We start from the raw sequence: 18,276 nt of genomic DNA on the forward strand, positions 1-18,276 counted from the left end.
ACCAAGACAAACAAACCGATGCTAGCAGTGGTTCCCAGACGTTAGCATGCATCAGAATCACATGGAAAACTTGTTAAAAAATTGCTAAGCCCTCCCCTCCCCCACCAAAGTGTTTAATTGTTTATGGGACAGGAACTGATAACTTGCATTTCTAGCAATTCCCAGGTGATGCTAATGCTGAGATATAAAAACAGTAGCTTCAGATGCATTTTTAGTACCTCAGGAAATCTACAGACACTTATTTGATACTGTGCTCTGATGATCTAGAATATAGGGCCAAATATCTGCAATCCATGGTCATGAAGACAGAGTACCCAGGACAACTTAAATACAGAAATAGTCTGATTGCTTTCAAATGTCTGCTTCCTAAACCTACATCTGAGTTGCTAACAAGCAATTTCATTTGCTTCATTTTCCATTCTTTTAGTTTCTACCCACCTCTGATGGCAGACAGATAGTTCTGGTTGAAGGCACAATGTTTCATATTGAAATCGGAAGCACTTACTGGTTGGCAGGTGGCTCCACTGGCCAGTGTCACTGAGACATTCTGAGCACGGGGGTGGGCTCTGAGCTGTGTGATGACCTTCGAGGTCATTATGGTCCTTTATGTAGTGCTGGGCCCCTACCTCCCCTACAGGATCACATCCATGATTTTGGTAGAATTAAGGGGTTCTATTGTGGGGGTGGACATTGGAATCACCTTAGTCCTCAGTGAGCTGATCTTTGGCACAGCACGGGACCCACGAATCTCTGGTCTGGGTTCCTTCTGGCAAATTTCTCCACCTGTGGCAGATGCTCAGATTTGAACTTTCTGACCCTTCTGGTGCCACTAGTCTCAAGACTGCCTGCAGATGACTCTGACAGAGGCTGCCTGCCAGTGAAAAACCAGGACCGCACTTCATACTGTAATTGAGTGGAGACAGGATTTGCCTCATTGGCGTACCTTGCCTGTATGACTCCATTTCATATTATTAAAAACAGAGACTTGGTCCTTTTTTTTTTTTTTATAAAAAATTTATTGAGATGATGCAATTATAGGCTTTTCTTTAAAAATTATTTGCAACTCACTGGCCCTGAGAAAAGGCATTTGTTTTTTGTATTTTTTTCTTTTTTGTTACATTCATTTGATTCAGTCCCTTATAAACCCCACACCTCATAAACAAGAGATTAGAAATTAAACAAAAAGAAAAAAAGAAAAAGAAATTCTAGATTCGTTCTGGTTTGCAGGTGGTTGCAGTCACAAAGAGAAATCTTCAAGAATGTTCACTTGGCGTGTGTGAAAGATACGGGGAGTGTGTAGTTGTTTAGTGTTGATGCAGATGGGGCTGAAAGAGTATCAGGTTAGTCTTCTGTGGTTTTTAGACAGGCAGGGATTATTGTCACTCCCCTCCCCCCATGGCTTCCTTAGATCACTGCCTTCCTTCCAGACTTCTGCTCAGAAGAGGAGCAGGCTAAGTGGGTGAAAACTTACTAGCACCGAATACTAGGGCAAAAAAATCTGCCCTTTGTTCTTTGGGTATTTCCCCAAATCTTTTATCTTCAGCTTCCTGGGTGGGAATGGGTCAAACGGGTATGGCTGGGCTGGATTCCACTCCTCATTCTGTGCCTGGCATGCTGTCTGTTCCCAGGGCAAGTCGTCCTACCTCTTGGACACTCAGGTCTCCCTTCTGCAGAAGGGACTGAATGTTTCAAAAATGTATTCCAAGGTGGAGCCTAGGCAGTGAAAGGTGGGAACAGTGGTCACTTAGTCGCTTAGGTGGATCTTGTCATAGCCATCGAAGTTTCAGCTAGAACTACATTCTTATCTGGGCAAGGTATCAGCATAGAAAGACCCTGGGTCAGAGGGTTCCAAACACACTGTTGAAAGTAGAAAATCCATCAGTCTGTTATTCCTCTTTTTCTGTGGGGATATTCCCCTAAAACAAAGAAAGGGAGAAAGAAAGGAAGGAAGGAAGGAAGGAAAGAAGGAAGGAAGGATTCATGGCATTGGTGACACTGCCTTAGACAAGGCCAAGTTGCCTTGGGTCAAAGAGAATGTTCCTGCCACTTTGATGACCCAGACAATTGCCGGGGCTTTCCTCTGATGGAGAGGAGGCAAAGCGGTAAGCCCAAGATGCAGGTTAGAGAAGGTGCTAGCGGATTTCTAGCTGGAGATACAAGCTAGAGCGACCGCCAGCCTGGCCAGACACAGCTAGGGGGATATTCTCCCTCTGGGGTGGTCTTCTGCATTCTCCTTCCCCATTTCTGGTCTAAGTCAAGGATTCCCATGACAGCAGCAGGGAAAAGCCAGCTATTCAGATCATAGACATGCTTTTAATTTGGTCCCAGGTGACACTGCTGTCACCCCACACTGGATAGATTCTGCAGAGTTAGTTAGCATAGCTCTCAGAGGGACTGTGCCCCCTTCCTCCTCTGAATCCCTTGCAGTCTCTAGCAGATGCTGCAGCAAAGTCTGCTGAATTGAATCTGAGATCTCTGGGGCCTGCGGTGTGTCAGCACTGGCCAGGTGTTAAGTAAAAGAATAATCGAGGAGGACTTTTGCCATTAAGGGAATCAACAGAAAATTCTTATTGGCAATATCTGGGTGGGAAATAAGGATCATATTGGAATTAGCAACTTCTCTTCTGCAAGCTGCTGAAGGTGTCATCCCAAGACTTCCACATTCTTACACGGTATTGCTTTAAGTACAGAAATCCTTGGGGCAAAAGGGAACTTCCCTCCATAATTCAACTGTTGAACAAAGAGCCGGAGTCTTTCTATCTAAGTAAAGTGAACAGAATGAGATGTTCTCATCTTAGGGAAAAGCAACATCATGCCCTGGCTCTGATTTCATAGTCAAACAAAGGGCCTCAGTAAAAACCCACCCTTTCTCTGCAGCCCTGAAACTCAACAGTCTTCCCAACACACAAGGTACTTGGCTTGAGATCTCCAGTTGTGATCCAACATCAGTCATCCTAGAGGCTGGAGAATGTGTCACTGCATGCTGTTGAATGCTCTGGAAAGATATCTGTAGCATGCTGGGGTCCAGCTGAATTTCACCACCATTCAAGCAGACTGAGACCAAACCCGAACCCTTCCTTCATCATGGGCCTCCATGCCTCACAAAGCAGGTGCCTGACCTGACTGCCATCCCACCTTCCTGAAGGTAGGGTTAGGGGAGCATGTGATAGCGGAGGAGGCTGGCCACATCCACGTGTCTCTCTGTGGTCTGATAAGAGGCAGGGCACAGCTGAAGAGCTTTGAAGGGCTCCCTGACTCAGTGTCTTTGACCCATAGTCTGTCTGTCCTTCCCTCCCCGCAGGCTGGCGTCCTTGTCAGTAAGGGTGTGTGTGTGTGTAGTGGGGGGAGGCTTCCTCCTGCCTGTGTTCTTCTAATCCCCACCTGCCTGACTCGGTCACAAGTGGCTTCAGGAGATACCCGGGGCTCTGGCACCATCACCCAGAAGTGCTGCTGATGGTGCCCACAGGTACCCTAGAGAGCTGTGAGATGATCACCCAAGTGAGCAGAGGAAACAGAAATGAGGAGGGACTGCTTTGTAAGGCAGGTCTCATCTTTTGGATTAAAAAAGACTGTCCTCCTAATACTGGATTCTGAACCTGTATTGGAAGAGTCGATTCAGGTGGCTGGAAAAGGAAAAAAAAATCTAAAAACAGCTTTCTAAAAGTATCTGTTATCATCAAAAGTACTAAGGGGTGGCACTTCCCTCATTTCACAAGATACTATGGACCTTATTTTGAGGTGAAGAGGAGCCACCAACGGGTCCATTCTGAAACACAGCTATGAAAAAAGAAAAGAAAAAGGTAATGAATCTGATGAATTGCCTGTCTGCCCGGGTTAGGCAAACACCAGGAGCAAGCGATTGTGTACTCCAGGGGCCTCCCCTCTCAAATGCCCTGTGTCCTACGGGGACCAGGGAACTTAAAAAAGAAAAGGCTAGGGCACAGCAATTCAGTGAGGGCATGAAACTGACCACAACGTGGCCTTTGGGATGGATCACAGAATTCCCCCACTAGCCTCGATCACCTGCACTGGAACCACAAATCCCCCCTGCAGCATATTTTCCACCTACTTTCTGACCATTGGGCCCATGGGGTCTTTTTGGATTTTCTACCTCTTGAAACTTGCAAGCTAATCCCAAGATAGGGATCTTCCGGGGATCTGGGGTCTTTCGAATGATGCAGACAGCCTTCTAGCCATATCTTCTGTCCCACGGAACCGGCATGTCCTGGGGTTCTAGCAGCTACTTCAGGGGGTGGGGAGGGGGGGCAGCCCGCTGGACTGGCATTTCTCTTTCTGGAGGACTGCAGCACCTGTGAGGTCTGGAGCCTCTCTCTGATGGGCAGCCAGATGCCGGGATGTGGCTTTGATTTTGCGGTGCCTGCTGCAAAGCGCCCAGACCACTGATGCCGCCGGGATGTCAACAAATCTCAAGACTCTCTGAGAGGCTGAACTCTGCTAAAAGGCATCTGAAGCTCAATAGCAGGGGAGGAGGAAAGACAGATGGGAGGCAGGGAAGGGAGGAAAGAGCGAGAGGGAGAAAAAGAGAGCTCTCCTTTTCACTTTGTCTTTTTTAAAAGCATCTTTTTTTTTTCGTTTTTCTTTTTTCCTTTTTTTTTTTTTCCAGCCAAGACCCAACAGCAACAGGAACAAACCTGATCCACGTGGCAGGATCAAGAGGAACCTGAAACCCTTTGCAAGTGTTCTCTTTCCTGACCAGCTGGTCTTGCCGCACACTGTGAGATTTGCAAAAAAATAGATTATATATAATAGATATATATTTCCATAGGAAAACAACCTCGGATGTCTTCCCCTCTATGAATGATGATGAAAAGTCAAACTGCATGGTCTTAAAAAAAAAAAACAACAAAAACAAACGAAAACGAAAAACACCATGGAACTAACAAGAGGTGGACGGGTGAGGAGGGTGAGGAATTACAGATGGAGAGGTTCCAGATGAGGAGGAAACGGAACCAGGAGTCCTGGGCTGACGCCCTCGGCCAGAATGCCAGCCCCGCCTTCGCTGGGTGGTTTGTCTAAGGTGCTCTGGGGGCCCTCCCGCTGCGCGAGACAAGTGTCACTCCCACTTCTGGGTCTCTTTCTGTCCGGCTCTCAGCCCGCCTGCTTGCCATGCCTCCGGGGCCCTCGTGGGCAGGGGTGGGGGGTACGGGGCCCCCCCACAGCTGCCGGCCCGCCAAGGCCGCGGCTTGCTTCTCTCAGCACTCATCTTCTTGGTATATTTGTTCATCCAGCTCCTGGGACTCGAGGTGCTCCAGACGGTCCGTTCGGCCGCTCATGATTTCATCTGGGGTTTTCATAAACCTTTGGAAGAGGAAATGGGAGGAGCCCAGAGATTACATTTTCCTCAAGTCTGTCCTCACCCTGAACTCTCGACTCAAAGCTGAGGCCCCATCACCTCAAATTGCTGGAGAGCTACTGAACCCAGCCAGTAATGTTAACTTAGCCTGAACTGGAAAGAGGTGCCCCTTCCTGGGACAGCCTGAAACATGGCAAAGGAACTGTAAAAAACAGTAACAAAAACAACCCAAAAACAACCCAAAAACAAAAAACAAAACAAAACAAAAAAGAGTCCTAGGAGATGGCACCCCCTGGAGCAGTGTGGTGCATTCTGCATGGCCATTACAGGAACCCCAGACCCCAGTGCAGCTCACTGATCTGTCATTCTGAGTTTTAAAGTTAGAGTTTCCCAAGGCCCTCTGAGAAGCCGTCTATCCATTTCCATCCCAGACTGTGAGCCCAGGGAATGGCATGCGAAACTGGAATTTAACTCAAAGGATACAATTAAACGTTGTGGAATGGAAAATTTTCATAATAGGGCAAGTCAGCGGTGCTCTTGGAAATCAGAAAGGGAGAAAGGGAGAATGCTTTTCAGTGTTATCACTGATCCCCCCAAACTGCTAGCAATGAATCCCCGTTAGTTATCTGCACTGGGTGCACACAGCATGTCTCATTTTCTTGGTGGAAATAACATCAGCGACTTGTTTCGACCATGATTTCTATGGTTCGGGAAGGCAGCCTGGGTGCACACGCTGTAGCCTCACCGTGGGAGTGCCCTTTCCAAGTGGGCTCTTGGCCTGTCCACCTTTGCCTTCCCAGACCCTCCGCCCTGTGCCAGGTGAACTGTCTTAAAATATACTTTTCCTCTTGTCACTCCATGTTCAAAAGGCCTGTGATGACCACTCATCAGGTAAGGCCAAGGATACACAATCTCTTCGGCTTGCCCATCTGGGCTCTCTGTGACGTCTACGTAGGAACCTCTTGTCCTGCACTGTTGATGAGCATGAACCCTTTAGTCTGGCCAGTCTTTTTTCTTATACAAATCGTGGCTCATGCCTTCCTCCAAACCTTATCTGGCCTGATTTCTTTACTCCTTTCACTTTCTGAGCTCTGCCTCCTTGTCAAAGAGCCATGTAATCATGCTGGTCCCTACTAAAATCTTCCTTCTCTCAATGTCTAGAAATCCTGTAGAGTAGCCACAGTTTAACACTTCACTTGATTAGACCCTGGGTTTTATACCAGGAAGCCTTCATTTTGTGGAAAGTCTGGCTTTCAACACCCACTTCCTCAAAAATGACCAACTCTCCTCACTAATAGCACTATTCCGTCCTTTCATATTGTCGAAAATTGCTATTGGAAGGCTATGAACTTTCCAACCACTTCTGCTTCTCTTTTCTGCCCTTTATTGCTGAACTTCTCAAACAGTATGACTTGTCAAGTTTGCAGTCTACCTTCTCCTTTTATCCCTTAACTAAAACTTCTTCCTACCATCTGAAGTCATTAATGATCTCCTGAGGCCAAATCCACGGTCACGCTATACTTGGCCCTGCAAACTACCCCTTTCTTCTCTTGACTACTTTTCCATAATAAGCTTCTGATGGTCTATGTCAGGCTTGTCAAGAAACATTGAAAGCCTCCATCATGTACAAAACAGAATTATATAAAATAGAATCCTCTCCCTGCTAGACTCTTGTGACCTACTTGTGGGGAGAAGGACTTCACATGTACATCTATTGAAAATGTAAACCACGATGTGGTTTAGGGTCAAGGGAATCCAGGAAATGATGGAGGAAGATATCTATGTGTGTTTGACCAGTTGGAGAAAGCCTCAGGAAGGGCAGGACACCTGAGGTGGACCTAGAGGGCATAGATATTTAAAAAAGCAAAAGTGAAAGGGATATATATTTCTGGCACAGGGAATCATGTTAGTGTTGTAGGGCAGTTGGCAGGGTGTGTGATGAATTCAGAAGGCAGGAGAGTGGGCCAGAGGTAGAAAGGATTATTGAATTAATCTTGGTATAAATAATAAAATCTAGTCAGAGAAGCAATAATAATGCTTTTGCCTTTCTTACATGTTCCAAATGCTCATGAAAGTGGTTGTCATTGGTAGATTCCGACCTGGAACCTGCTGCTAAGAAATCTTGGGAAACAGGGTTTCCAGGCTTCTAGCCCCGGCAAAATAGAATGCAGTGGAAACGGTATGGAAGAGCCAAGGACAATCCAACACAATGACTACCCTGGATGTGGGAAGAGTCAATGATAACTCCACTGTCAAGGCTGGCAGCTTAGAACAACCATGATGCCGCTGATGAGCAACAAGAATTCTGGATGGGGGGAGGGGAGGTTTCTAGAATGCGAAGGTCTTTCTTGAACATTTCATGTGTGAGATACTAATGTGGTATTTCAGTGGACATGAAGTATCAGAAGCTCTTGGAAATGCAGATTTAGAATTTAAGGAGGATTTTAGAGCTGGATCCAAAGACTGAATAGTTTAACCATTAAAGTGATAACTGAAGCTGCTGTAATGGGATCATTTTATCCAGGAAGAAAAGGAAAGGAAGACTAAGTTTAGGGTGAAGGATGAAGGGAAAACACTAGCAGAGCCAGAGAAAGGAGTTTGTTTGTTTGTTTTTCAACTTCATTCGATTCTGCTTCCAACTCTTGAACAGCCTTTTCTGTTGTTTTTGAAGATCTCAATTATTTTCACTCTTCCTAAGTTAACCATAACTCCTGATGCTAACGTCCAGGTTCTCTGCTCTTTCCAATTTATCCCAACAAGCTCATCTACTCATACAGAATGTCACTTTCTACCTGTGTGTAGATAACTCCAAATCCATCTCTTTTCTGTCCCACCTGCCAAACCCACAACCTAACGTCACATCTGTTGATCCCACCTTCTCCCCGGCCTTTACCGGGTCTCCCCACAGCCATTACCACCAGTGTCAATTACCACCACTTCTACTTCTCCTGATTGGTCCTTTAGATCCTTTCTCCTTCTTCTTTTAATTCTTTCTCCTCTCTTGTATAGTACTTGGAATCACAATCTATGTGGAAGGTTAAATGGTTGGAACTCATTAGCTGTGAGGAAGTCTGGAAAGAGGAATGTCTAGTACGGCAGCTTTCAGACTTTTCTGATTATAATGCATCATAAAAAAATACATTTTACCTTGTGACTCAGCATGTGCACATGCACACAACAAAATTTTCACGAATCATTAGTCACTCTTATTTCATGTGATACAGTCTGATATTTTCAATTCTATTCTACTCAGTCCTGTCCTATTTCATTAAAAAAAGTTGTCACTGACTCAGTGAATCGATTTCATGATTCATGAATGGGTCAGGACCTGCAGTTTGACAAACACTGCTTCAGAAACTGGCTTACAGGATTGGGAACCTGGAAGTCTAGATCTAATAGCTTGCTTTGCCACTGAGGATGTTACTCTAGTTGTTCCTTTTAACTACACTGGATGTTAATGCCAGATAATTCTATTTGATCACTGCTTTATTTTAAAGGTGAGTCAGATGGTTGTTTACTTAGCTGTGGCTTTACTATAGTACAGACCTAAGTAAAAAAAAAAAAACAACAATTTTTATTTATTTATTTTTTACCCTAAAATTCTAACAACCCAGCATCCGGTATCCAATCTGGGGCACTGACGGCTTAAGTGTCATCCAGGCAGGTAGAGATCTTGTCTCCCACCTCCCTCTTATTTAAAGAAAATAATATCCTCCCAAAAGAAGGAAAGGAGAAAAAGGAAGTGCTACCTGAACAAAAGCCTTTGTCCTGGCTCCTTCCTGATAATGTTTAGTTTGTAGTAGTGGCGCAGGGCTCTGGACATTTTCTCATAGGTCATGTTTGTTCTGTTCTGTTTGTTCAAAGGAGGAAGAGAGAAAAAAAAAAAAGCACAAAGACATAGTGAAATCAACCTCAGAAAAGACACTAGGGAGCTATTAAAATAAAACCTCTTCAGCTGCTCGCGGGAGCCCTGCCCATTGGAGAAAGCTACCTGCTAATCTGCCGCCTTCCTGGCCCACTGGTGTCACCCGCTCTGCTTTTACCCGCATCGCCAAGATCTGTCCTAAGGTGAATCACCTTTTGTCAGAAGTCTTGGCGCTGCAGCTAATAAAGCATATGCCGCAGCAAGCTCCTTTATTTCCTTTCCCAGGACCAAGCAATGTTACGCTCAGTGAATTTCCTGCACGTTCCCCCTACATGGGGGTCAACCTTCACCTTCTGAGCCACAGAGAATTTTCCTTTTTGTCTGCCTCTTTTTCTTTTTCTTTCTTTCTTTCTTTTCTTTTCTTTTTTCTTTTCTTTTTTCTTTCTTTCTTTCTTTTCTTTCTTTCTTTCTTTCTTTTTCTTTTTTCTTTTTTTTCTTTTCTTTTCTTTTCTTTTCTTTTCTTTCTTCTTTCTTTTCCTTCCTTCTTTTTCTCTCGCTTTCTTTCTTTGCTTCTTTCCTTCTCTCCCTCTCTCTCTCCCCCCACCCCCCTTTATTTTGTGCTGCAGTGACCTTTCTCAAACTTGTATTTCTGGCTTGTCATTTTAAGGAAGAGATTTTTGTTGTTGCTGTTTAAATTCCTGTTGTGGAAGGAAGAATAGAGTGGTTCCGAGAGCCCCGGGGCTATGGCACAGTGGCCACAGCGGGACTTTTCTGGGTGACTCACACTGAGGAGTCCGTCAGTGGGGCCTTGCTATATTTGGTCATGGCCTGCACCGGGTCTTCCTCAACAGGGCCGGAGCTCAGGCTGCCAACCTCCAGGGCTGCGGCCCCAGCAGGGCTTGGCTGTGCTCCACTCTGTCCCCTTTCACTCAGCTCACCTGGTGTGGTGCCACCCCGGTGCCCTGCCTGCATTGCCTCACATCTACTGGTCCGTGGTCAGGCCTGGATCTTGGTTCCTCATTTGTTTTATTTTTAGTAGGGATACAGATTTATTTATTTTAATATATTTTTGAGGGGGGAGACCCTTTGCTCTACTTTCTTTCCTTTTACTGAGTCGTAAAAACACGTAACAGGACATCCATCCTCTTAAACTTTTAAGCACATACTAGAGTGGTGTTAATTACAAGTACAATGTTGTATAGCAGATCTCTAGAGCTTCCTCATCTTGCTTATGGGGAAAACCTTATGCCCATTGATTAGTATATCCCCCTTGCCCCTGCTCCCCAGCCGCTGGTAATACCATTCCACTTTTTGATTCAATGAATTTGCCCACTTTAGATCCTTCCTGTGAATGGAAGCAGGCAGTATTTGTCTGTGATTGGCTTATTTCACTTGGCTTAATGTCCTCAAGATTCCTCCATGCTGTAGCATGTGACAGATGGGATTTCTTTCCTCTTTATTTTTTATTTTTTTTTTCTTCTTTTTTTTTCTTTTTTTTTTTCTTTCCTCTTTAAGGCTGAGTAATATTCCGCTGTATGTTACACTGTTGTTTCTTTATCCAGTCATCCATAACGGACATTTAGGATGTTTTACGTACTTTTTACATCTGTGGGCTTTCACAGTTTTCCTAACTGTAAAAGATTATATCAGGGCACCTTGGTGGCTCATGGTTGAGCGTCTGCCTTCAGCTCAGGGCATGATCCCAGGGTCCTGGAATCGAGTCCCACATCAACTCCCCACAGGGAGTCTGCTTCTCCTCTGCCTATGTCTCTGCCTCTCTCTCTCTGTCTCTCATGAATAAATAAATAAAATCTTTAAAAAAAATAATAAAAAAATAAAAGATTATATCCTGTAAGTTCCATTTCCTCTTCCCAGCATAGAAAAGCATAGGGCAAACAGTTCTTGCCTGTTTGCTTTTCAAGGGGATGTTGCAGAGTTCGAGTGTAAGCATTTCCATGTAGAAAGGGGCTGCTGTGGACATGGGAGTTTCTAACTGAGCAGAACAGAGGTGATGCTTCCCCAGCTTCCTCATGAGTCCCAGAGCTCCCCAGAGCTTCCCTGTTACCCTAGATCCTGAGGACATGTGAGTGTCAGGGCCAGGCCAAGGGGATGGGATGGAGGGCTGCTCTGAATGCAGCTCTTTCAGACCAGACGTTGTGAAGTGAAGTGGCACCTGGCATAAGTAACAAATGGAAAGTGGCATCTTTAATCATTTCCTTCTCTTTGCAACTGTCTAATTGCTCACCCCATGAGGAATAAACCAAATAATGAGGGGCACATGTAGGAGGCAGAAGCCAGGCAATTATCCTCCAACCTAGAGAGAAGGGCTTTACTTCGGCCCTCATTGGCAGAGTAAACAGCTGGTGCCCTTTTACCTTATGGTTTCCCCACAGTCGAGCCAGTCCATTGGGATCCACTATCCGGAATATTTTGGATTCTTTGTCCTCCCATCGGATGAAGTTTTCGTACCGGCTGTCAGAAAGCAACTGATAGACGTAATCCCAAAGCAGTCTACAGTCTACAGAGGCAAAGGGCAAGAAAACACTTTAGAATTAGGTTTCTTGTTGAGGCACCAAGAATCAGAATGAGAAAATCATCAAATAATCACTTCAGCCTACTGTGGACTGATGGTCAACTTTCTTATCTCACAGTGAGGAGACCAGATCCCAGAGAGACCGCAGATGGTACTGCAGAAGGGCGACCTTTGACCAAGGTCATGACCAATGACTTGAACTTGAGTGGAGTTCCCATGAAAGAGAGCAAGCCAAAAGAGGGGGTAAAACCAGGCCAGGGTCAGAGAGTCAAAGGGCGGGAAGAGAGCCCTAGTGCTCCAGGCAAGCGGCGTGGGATACTTGGTGGCCCTGTAAGATCACTCTGGTGTTGGAGGCTTTACGCACAAAGATGAGAAGACTGGGGCAGGCTATCAAGCGGCAGAAAAACAAGTGTGATGGGTGCACAGCTGCGGGAAAGAGAACTACGTGGTTTGCAGATGACTGGGAGTTGTGGCTAGCGTGGTTTTCAAGAGGGCAGATATTTTCTCATTACGGCTAATTTTGGAGTTCTTTAAAATTGTTTTTTTTATAATGAAATGAGGGTAGAAAGGAACTCAAGGCAAAAAAAAAAAAATAATTTTCCCCATTTGAAGGACTAATGTTCTATCACCTGGTCAGGCCACAAGCGTTTATTAAGTGAGTTAATACAGGCCAGGCATTGTGCTAGGCCTCCTTGGCTTTTGGTGGTGGGTTGGCATATTAAAAGAGAAGACACAGGCTGCACACCTTTCCCTTGTTCTAGTGCTTTCTGGATGTGCCCTAACGGTATGTGGTTTGCCCTCCAGCTTCCCTTGATAGGTGGGCGGAGGCAGACATGTCCTATCCAGGTGTGCTTTCTGGACCAGCCTCCAGATGAGAATAAGAGGCACTGGTTTCCAGGGGTTCACCGTTGATCGTGGCAGCCCCCAGCCAGAACTCCTGGCAGTGAATGATCAATCCCTGAATTCTATATATGCGCTTAGCACTTTACTTGCATCCTTTCTACTCCTCGGAGGCCCAAGGTGGCTGGGCTTTGAATTCCAGGTCTCAGGCACACAGTGCGCTGACTGCCTTCTGTTGGGTGAGGCTCGGCCCACCTGGGAGGGGAGTGTCTAACCGAGGCCTGGAATATTTTAGAGTCAACACATTCACCTCCCAGGAAAAGAAACACACACCCTTCCAAGGAGTATATTTACAAGGGGGAATTGAGTCAGGTCACCTTTGGCAAGCTTCTTAAATCTCTCTGAGTTCTCTTTCCTCATATTTGAAATGGGAATAATGTGTCCTTGACGGGATTACTGTATTAGTGATAGTGCGAGTGAAGGGAAAGTCATGAAGGTCACAACAAAATCACAACAGCAACGCCATTAACTGGGTGCTAGGGGCAGGCGCTGAGCTTGTGTTCCACAAGCATCGCTACACTTGACCCTGGTGACCCCCTGAGAGGCAGGTGCTGTTGCTACTCCTATTTTATGGACGAGGAAGCTGGGGCTTACCGGGTTTGGTAATTTACTCCGGGGGCACAGCTCAAGAGTGACCCACGTAGGACTGCAGCCTCTGCCCGGCTCTGAAGCCCGTGCTCCGCCTCCCTTCCTGATGTGATTTCTATTCCCAGAGAGGCTGGTTAACAGGTAGGTATTTGTAAAGTTTTAGGACTTCCCAGGGCGAGGTTTCACTCTGTGTAGTGCAATCGTGGTGAAAGCCAGCCTTTGCTCTGAATGGCAGAAGAACTGGCATAAAATGTGGCACTTTCAAGAAACTAACATGAAAATGGCCATAAATCTTCCTACGGGTAGCCTCCGATCCACCCCCCAGCCCACTGTCTGTGTCTAAACATTAACGGAATGTGTGAGTTACTGTGTTTTAGAACAGGACGAACTGTGCTCTTCTTGCAGCCCAGACATCGCGTACTCTGGGAGTTGAACCCCATTCTGGTGACAGAAGCAGCCGGCCACTTCTATTATCCCCTGCCAGCCAGACGGAGAGAGCAGGGAACCCCCAACCCTAGCACCACAAAGCACCTGGAGAAGTCAGTGTTACACTATCGCACAACTGAGAAGAATCTAGCTCATTTTTTTTTTTAAGATTTTATTTACTTATTCATAGAGACACAGAGAGAGAATGAGAGGCAGTGACACAGGCAGAGGGAGAAGCAGGCTCCATGCAGAGAGCCCGACGTGGGACTCGATCCAGGGTCTCCAGGATCACGCCTCGGGGTGCAGGTGGCGCTAAACTGCTGCGCCACCAGGGCTGCCCCGAATCTAGCTCAGTTTTAAGGCAACTGGTGCAGGATAATTCTGGTTGCTAGGCAAAGCAGTGAGGTCGGCAACGTGTCTTAACCCACCTGGCCAACTCCTTGTCTCATGACATCTTTACTACAAATGGAAAACAGAGGACTGAGATGTGGATTCAGTTTTTGTCCTGCCATCAAATGGCAGACACATTTTAATTTCCCCACAATCTCTACCAATTGGAATACGGCTGAAAAGAATCAAATATCATCCCATAAAAATGCCAGTAAATTAGGAGGAACAACAAAGGGGGTTTGCACATAGCTCCTCTATCACTTCTCTTATAGGGGAGAAATCATGTTCACTGCAGAGAGATATCATGGCACCTTTGGATTCATCTGGGTTGGGAATGCGAGTCTCCAGAGTGTTCATGTGACTAACACTTCATAAACAAACAAATAAACAAAAAACCAACAAAAACTCCCTGATTGTCTCCAGTAGTTTGATATAAGAAAATTGTGGAAGGGGAGCAATATGTTGCTACTCCCCTCACCTCTATGCCAACTGGAGCTAGAGCGTAAAGTGGATGATCCTTCCATCCCCATCTGCACAAGGACTTCTAATTTCCTAGTTTCTCTGGCTTCTGTCTTTCTGTCGTGGTACATTCTCTTTCTCATAAAACAACGCAGTGTGAACCAGGCCATTTTTCCAAGTAAGAGCTTAACTAGCACTGGGCTACCGTCCTGGTTTTTCAGAAGCATCAAACTTGGACCTTGATATAAACCATTTACTAAAAATGATCTAGAATGTTATCTGCTCTTTGGTTGGTTAAGTGAAGGGCAGGGCTTACCAGAGAACAGACCTCACCTGTATGTTTCAGGAACATTTGATTCTTGCAAAGTTTTCCCTTTCATAAATGTGAAAATAACCCCCAAACAAGCTGCCAATTGATCACTTTAAATGACATTTAAGCCAGCAAAGCCAACTTTAGCTGAGTAATAAAAATACGTTGACATTCAAGACATATTGAATTACTCAATCACTAACGGAGGTAGCAACAGGAATTTTGTGGCATAAAGCAGTTGTTTCAAACTCAAGAGTGTAAGTGGCTTTTGCAACATTATTGATTGTTTTGTTTCTTTAGTTAAAAATTATTCCAGATGATAAAAATAAATGCCTGACCATAGAAGATTTTTTTTTCTTTACAACTAAAGTTCAAGCCATGGGAGTTATTTTGTTTTTAAGACTTCAATTTAATAAAAGGCAGATCCTTTTTAGTTCTCTAGATCCTCTGGAGGTTGTTACCTGCAATTTTTCAGCTCTGTTGAAATCCACATCTGCACAGATACAATGGTCTTTGATCATCAATGAAAATGCTTAATACTATATAATGAAATTCACCAAACTCTATAAATAGATTATCCTATTATAAGACACTTGAATATGCATATGAAAAAATTATATTACAAGGTATTCATTAATTTTAAATGCATTTCTCTTAAACTAAGGGGACCTCTATATTAAGGCACGTGGGTATTTTAAACAAATGTCCATTATTTGGATTGTCTCTTCATGAGAGGAAGTTTATAAAGGGCTTAGCTCAAGTGAAGTGCCATTTTTCAGTCAGAGAGAACATTCTCTCTTTCCTGCTGGGTGAGGTGCCCTGGGTATCCATAGCTAAAAGGCATTATAAAAAATCCCTTCCTGTGGTTAAGGAGAAATATTTTCACTCCCACGTCTGTCTCTTAGCAGAGACTCGTTGTATGTGCTCATGGAACAGAGATTGTAAAAAGATGGGCAATTCACACATAACCAACATGGTTTCTAATGAAAAAACCATGCTAGACAAAACTGATGTTTAAAAATCTGAGTGGGCAAGTCAAGTTATTGACAAAGGGAATGTTTAATGATGGTGGCTAATTAAAATTTTGGGAAAACTTCTGAGAAAGTAATTTTATGTTGTTTTAACTGCCCAAATGGAATTTTAAATGAAGGCCTGTAAACTGGAGTTCTGTGGGTACAATCACTAACTCACCGGATGCTGAGTGTCTCTGTTTCATTTTTCAATTTATTGCAAAAATTAATTTATTTCAGGTTCAGCAACAAAACAAGTAAAATGCAAAATATAAAGTTGCTACTCTGCTTTATAGCAGTGGTTCCACACTAGCAGCAATGTTGAGCAGTAGGGGAAGGAAGGCATTTCCCAGTGTCTGGGGATAATTCTGATTGTCACGACTGGGTGGAGGATGCTACTGGCATCTAATGGGTAGAGGCCAGGGATGCTGCTAAATATCATATAATGCACAAGTCAGCTCCCCCACCAAATCCCAGCAAAAAATCCTTGATCCGATTATCAAGAGTGTTAAGTTTGAGAAACTCTGCTTCTAGAAACACATGCTTTACAGTATGCACAGGTTAGTTTTTTGTTTTTCTTTTGTTTTCCTTTTCTCTTTCCTGTCCTCATTTCTAGATGGGCCATTATCGGGAAGCAGAAAGTTAATAGATCCAGTGCAGCCAACCCTGTGTTGATACACAGAGGTGTGTTTACAATGGGCAATTGCTCGTGCTCTGCTGCGGGCTTTGGAAAACAGAAACCATATGTGCACAGTAACAAGCTGGGTGGGGAGAGGCTAAGGTGAGGAATACAGATCCCGGCTTCCTGGCTGGACTGTGGCACATGGACTACAGGTGTAGACAAGGCTGGCCCTTTGCACCTTTGGTTGCATGAGGTGTAGAGTAACAAAACAGGTAAGGAACAAATAAAATGAAAAGTTGCCTGAGCAGCTCAGTGGTTGAGTGTCTGCTTTCGGCTCAGGTTGCGATCTCAGGGTCCTTGGATTGAGTCCCGCATCAGGCTCCCCATAGGGAGCTGCCTCTTCCTCTGCCTGTGGCTTTGCCTCTCTCTCTGTGTCTCTCATGAATAAATAAATAAAACCTTAAAGAAAAAAAAAAAACAGTTGCTACTCTTGCTTGATAGCTGTGGTTCTAAACCACGGGCCACTTAACCTAGTAGGGAAGGTAACACTTTGAGCTTAAGCCCCCAGCGGGAACCTTGCAATGCTCAGCCCCTGTTCTGCTTAGGTGGGGGCAGCCTGGGAATTCGCATCCCTACCTCCAGGCAGTCATGCTGTATTACAGAAATGTGTGTCCTTAAGCAAACTGGAATTTCCAGTCTCCTGGAGCTCCTTCTATTATTTCCCACCCAGCCACTGTGCTGTTACCGTTTTATCTTTTAAAAACGCTGTCCCGAAACTTCCTTCTCTTTTAGGGCTCTTTGATTTCTCGGTAGCTCACGGTGAAAATAAACGGCAGGGACTCAGCCGATGTGAGAAGTCCACACGGGACATTCCTGGGCAAAGCCTCAGAGGTGAGACACAGCACAGAAATGAATCTCCACGGAGATAAGGAAAGGAGGGCGCCTTGAAGGCGTGCCCTCTGCAGGCCACCAGCCTGCCAGCTCCATGCCCATGCCAGCTCCAGGTGGCCAGTGGTGCTGGCTGGACTCATGGCTCTCCCCTCATTCTCTGCAGCCCTGCAGTAGAGCAAAGAAAAATGGAGCAGGGAAGGGACCCTAATGCTTAGTAATTAGCCAACTGGTGCTGTGTATTTGCATATTGTCTCATTAGTACTCCAAAGTGCCCGGAAGTGGGTATTACTGCTCTCATTATGATGGAGAAGGAAACCAGGACTCAGGGGGCAGACAGCACTTCTGGGGGGTGGGGGGTGGGAGGACAAGGACTGGATTCCAATCCTGCTTCTTCCAGAGTCCACGCTTGCTCATCAGCCCATACTGCTTCCGGGGGAACACTTCAGGCCAGCTGTTGATTGGGACCCTGTGTTGGGAGCCTTTGAGAATTCTGCCAGAGGGTTATCTGCCTAAGATGGTGCGAGATGATGTGGTTGGACCCTTTGGTTTATGAAGACGTCCCACAACCCTGTCCTCTCCTTCCTTAAAACAGACATTTATACACCTCTGTGCAAAGGCTCACATATGTATGTATACCTTGGTACCAAGGTCCCTTACCAGTTTCATTATAAACCCTTAGACTCCTCTTTTGTAATGTATTTTTCCCCTCAAGGCTGCTCCTGAGACTCATTAATAAAAATTAAAAAAAAAAAAAAAAAAAAAAGAAGTTCATGAGTTTCATTTGAAACCATTCACCAGCACCAAATACTGCTGGGGAGGAAGTAGGGATGGAAGCAAGACGAAGAGGACAGAGTGACTTCCCCTGGCCCCCTGGTCCTTGCCCCCCTGGGGACATGCCTCCAACTGCTTACCCTGGAGTCTCAGGCTTATTTTTCTTCATCTGATTTAAGATTAGAGGCTCCCAGGAT

At 45.2% G+C, this 18,276-nt stretch overlaps 1 protein-coding gene across 5 annotated transcripts in view; it reads right to left on the reverse strand.

Moving 5' to 3' along the window:
• Nucleotides 1-4,753: 4,753 nt before the first annotated feature.
• Nucleotides 4,754-18,276, reverse strand: part of ETV6 (ETS variant transcription factor 6) — a 236,201-nt gene continuing 222,678 nt past the window's right edge. For 4 of the 5 annotated variants that reach the window (XM_025455098.3, XM_025455097.3, XM_025455101.3 and 1 more), the window contains 3 exons: nt 11,555-11,697; nt 9,064-9,164; nt 4,754-5,319 (listed from right to left, as the gene is read on the reverse strand). In XM_025455098.3, coding sequence (XP_025310883.1) covers nt 5,214-5,319; nt 9,064-9,164; nt 11,555-11,697 — 350 coding nt within the window. In that variant the 3' untranslated portion in view covers nt 4,754-5,213. Of the gene's footprint in view, nt 5,320-8,245; nt 8,340-9,063; nt 9,165-11,554; nt 11,698-18,276 lie in introns of all 5 variants that reach the window. The other variant, XR_007406572.1, reaches the window with a different exon arrangement.

The sequence above is a fragment of the Canis lupus genome, chromosome 27, assembly GCF_003254725.2.
Source record: "Canis lupus dingo isolate Sandy chromosome 27, ASM325472v2, whole genome shotgun sequence".
Classification (NCBI taxonomy): Eukaryota; Metazoa; Chordata; class Mammalia; order Carnivora; family Canidae; genus Canis; species Canis lupus.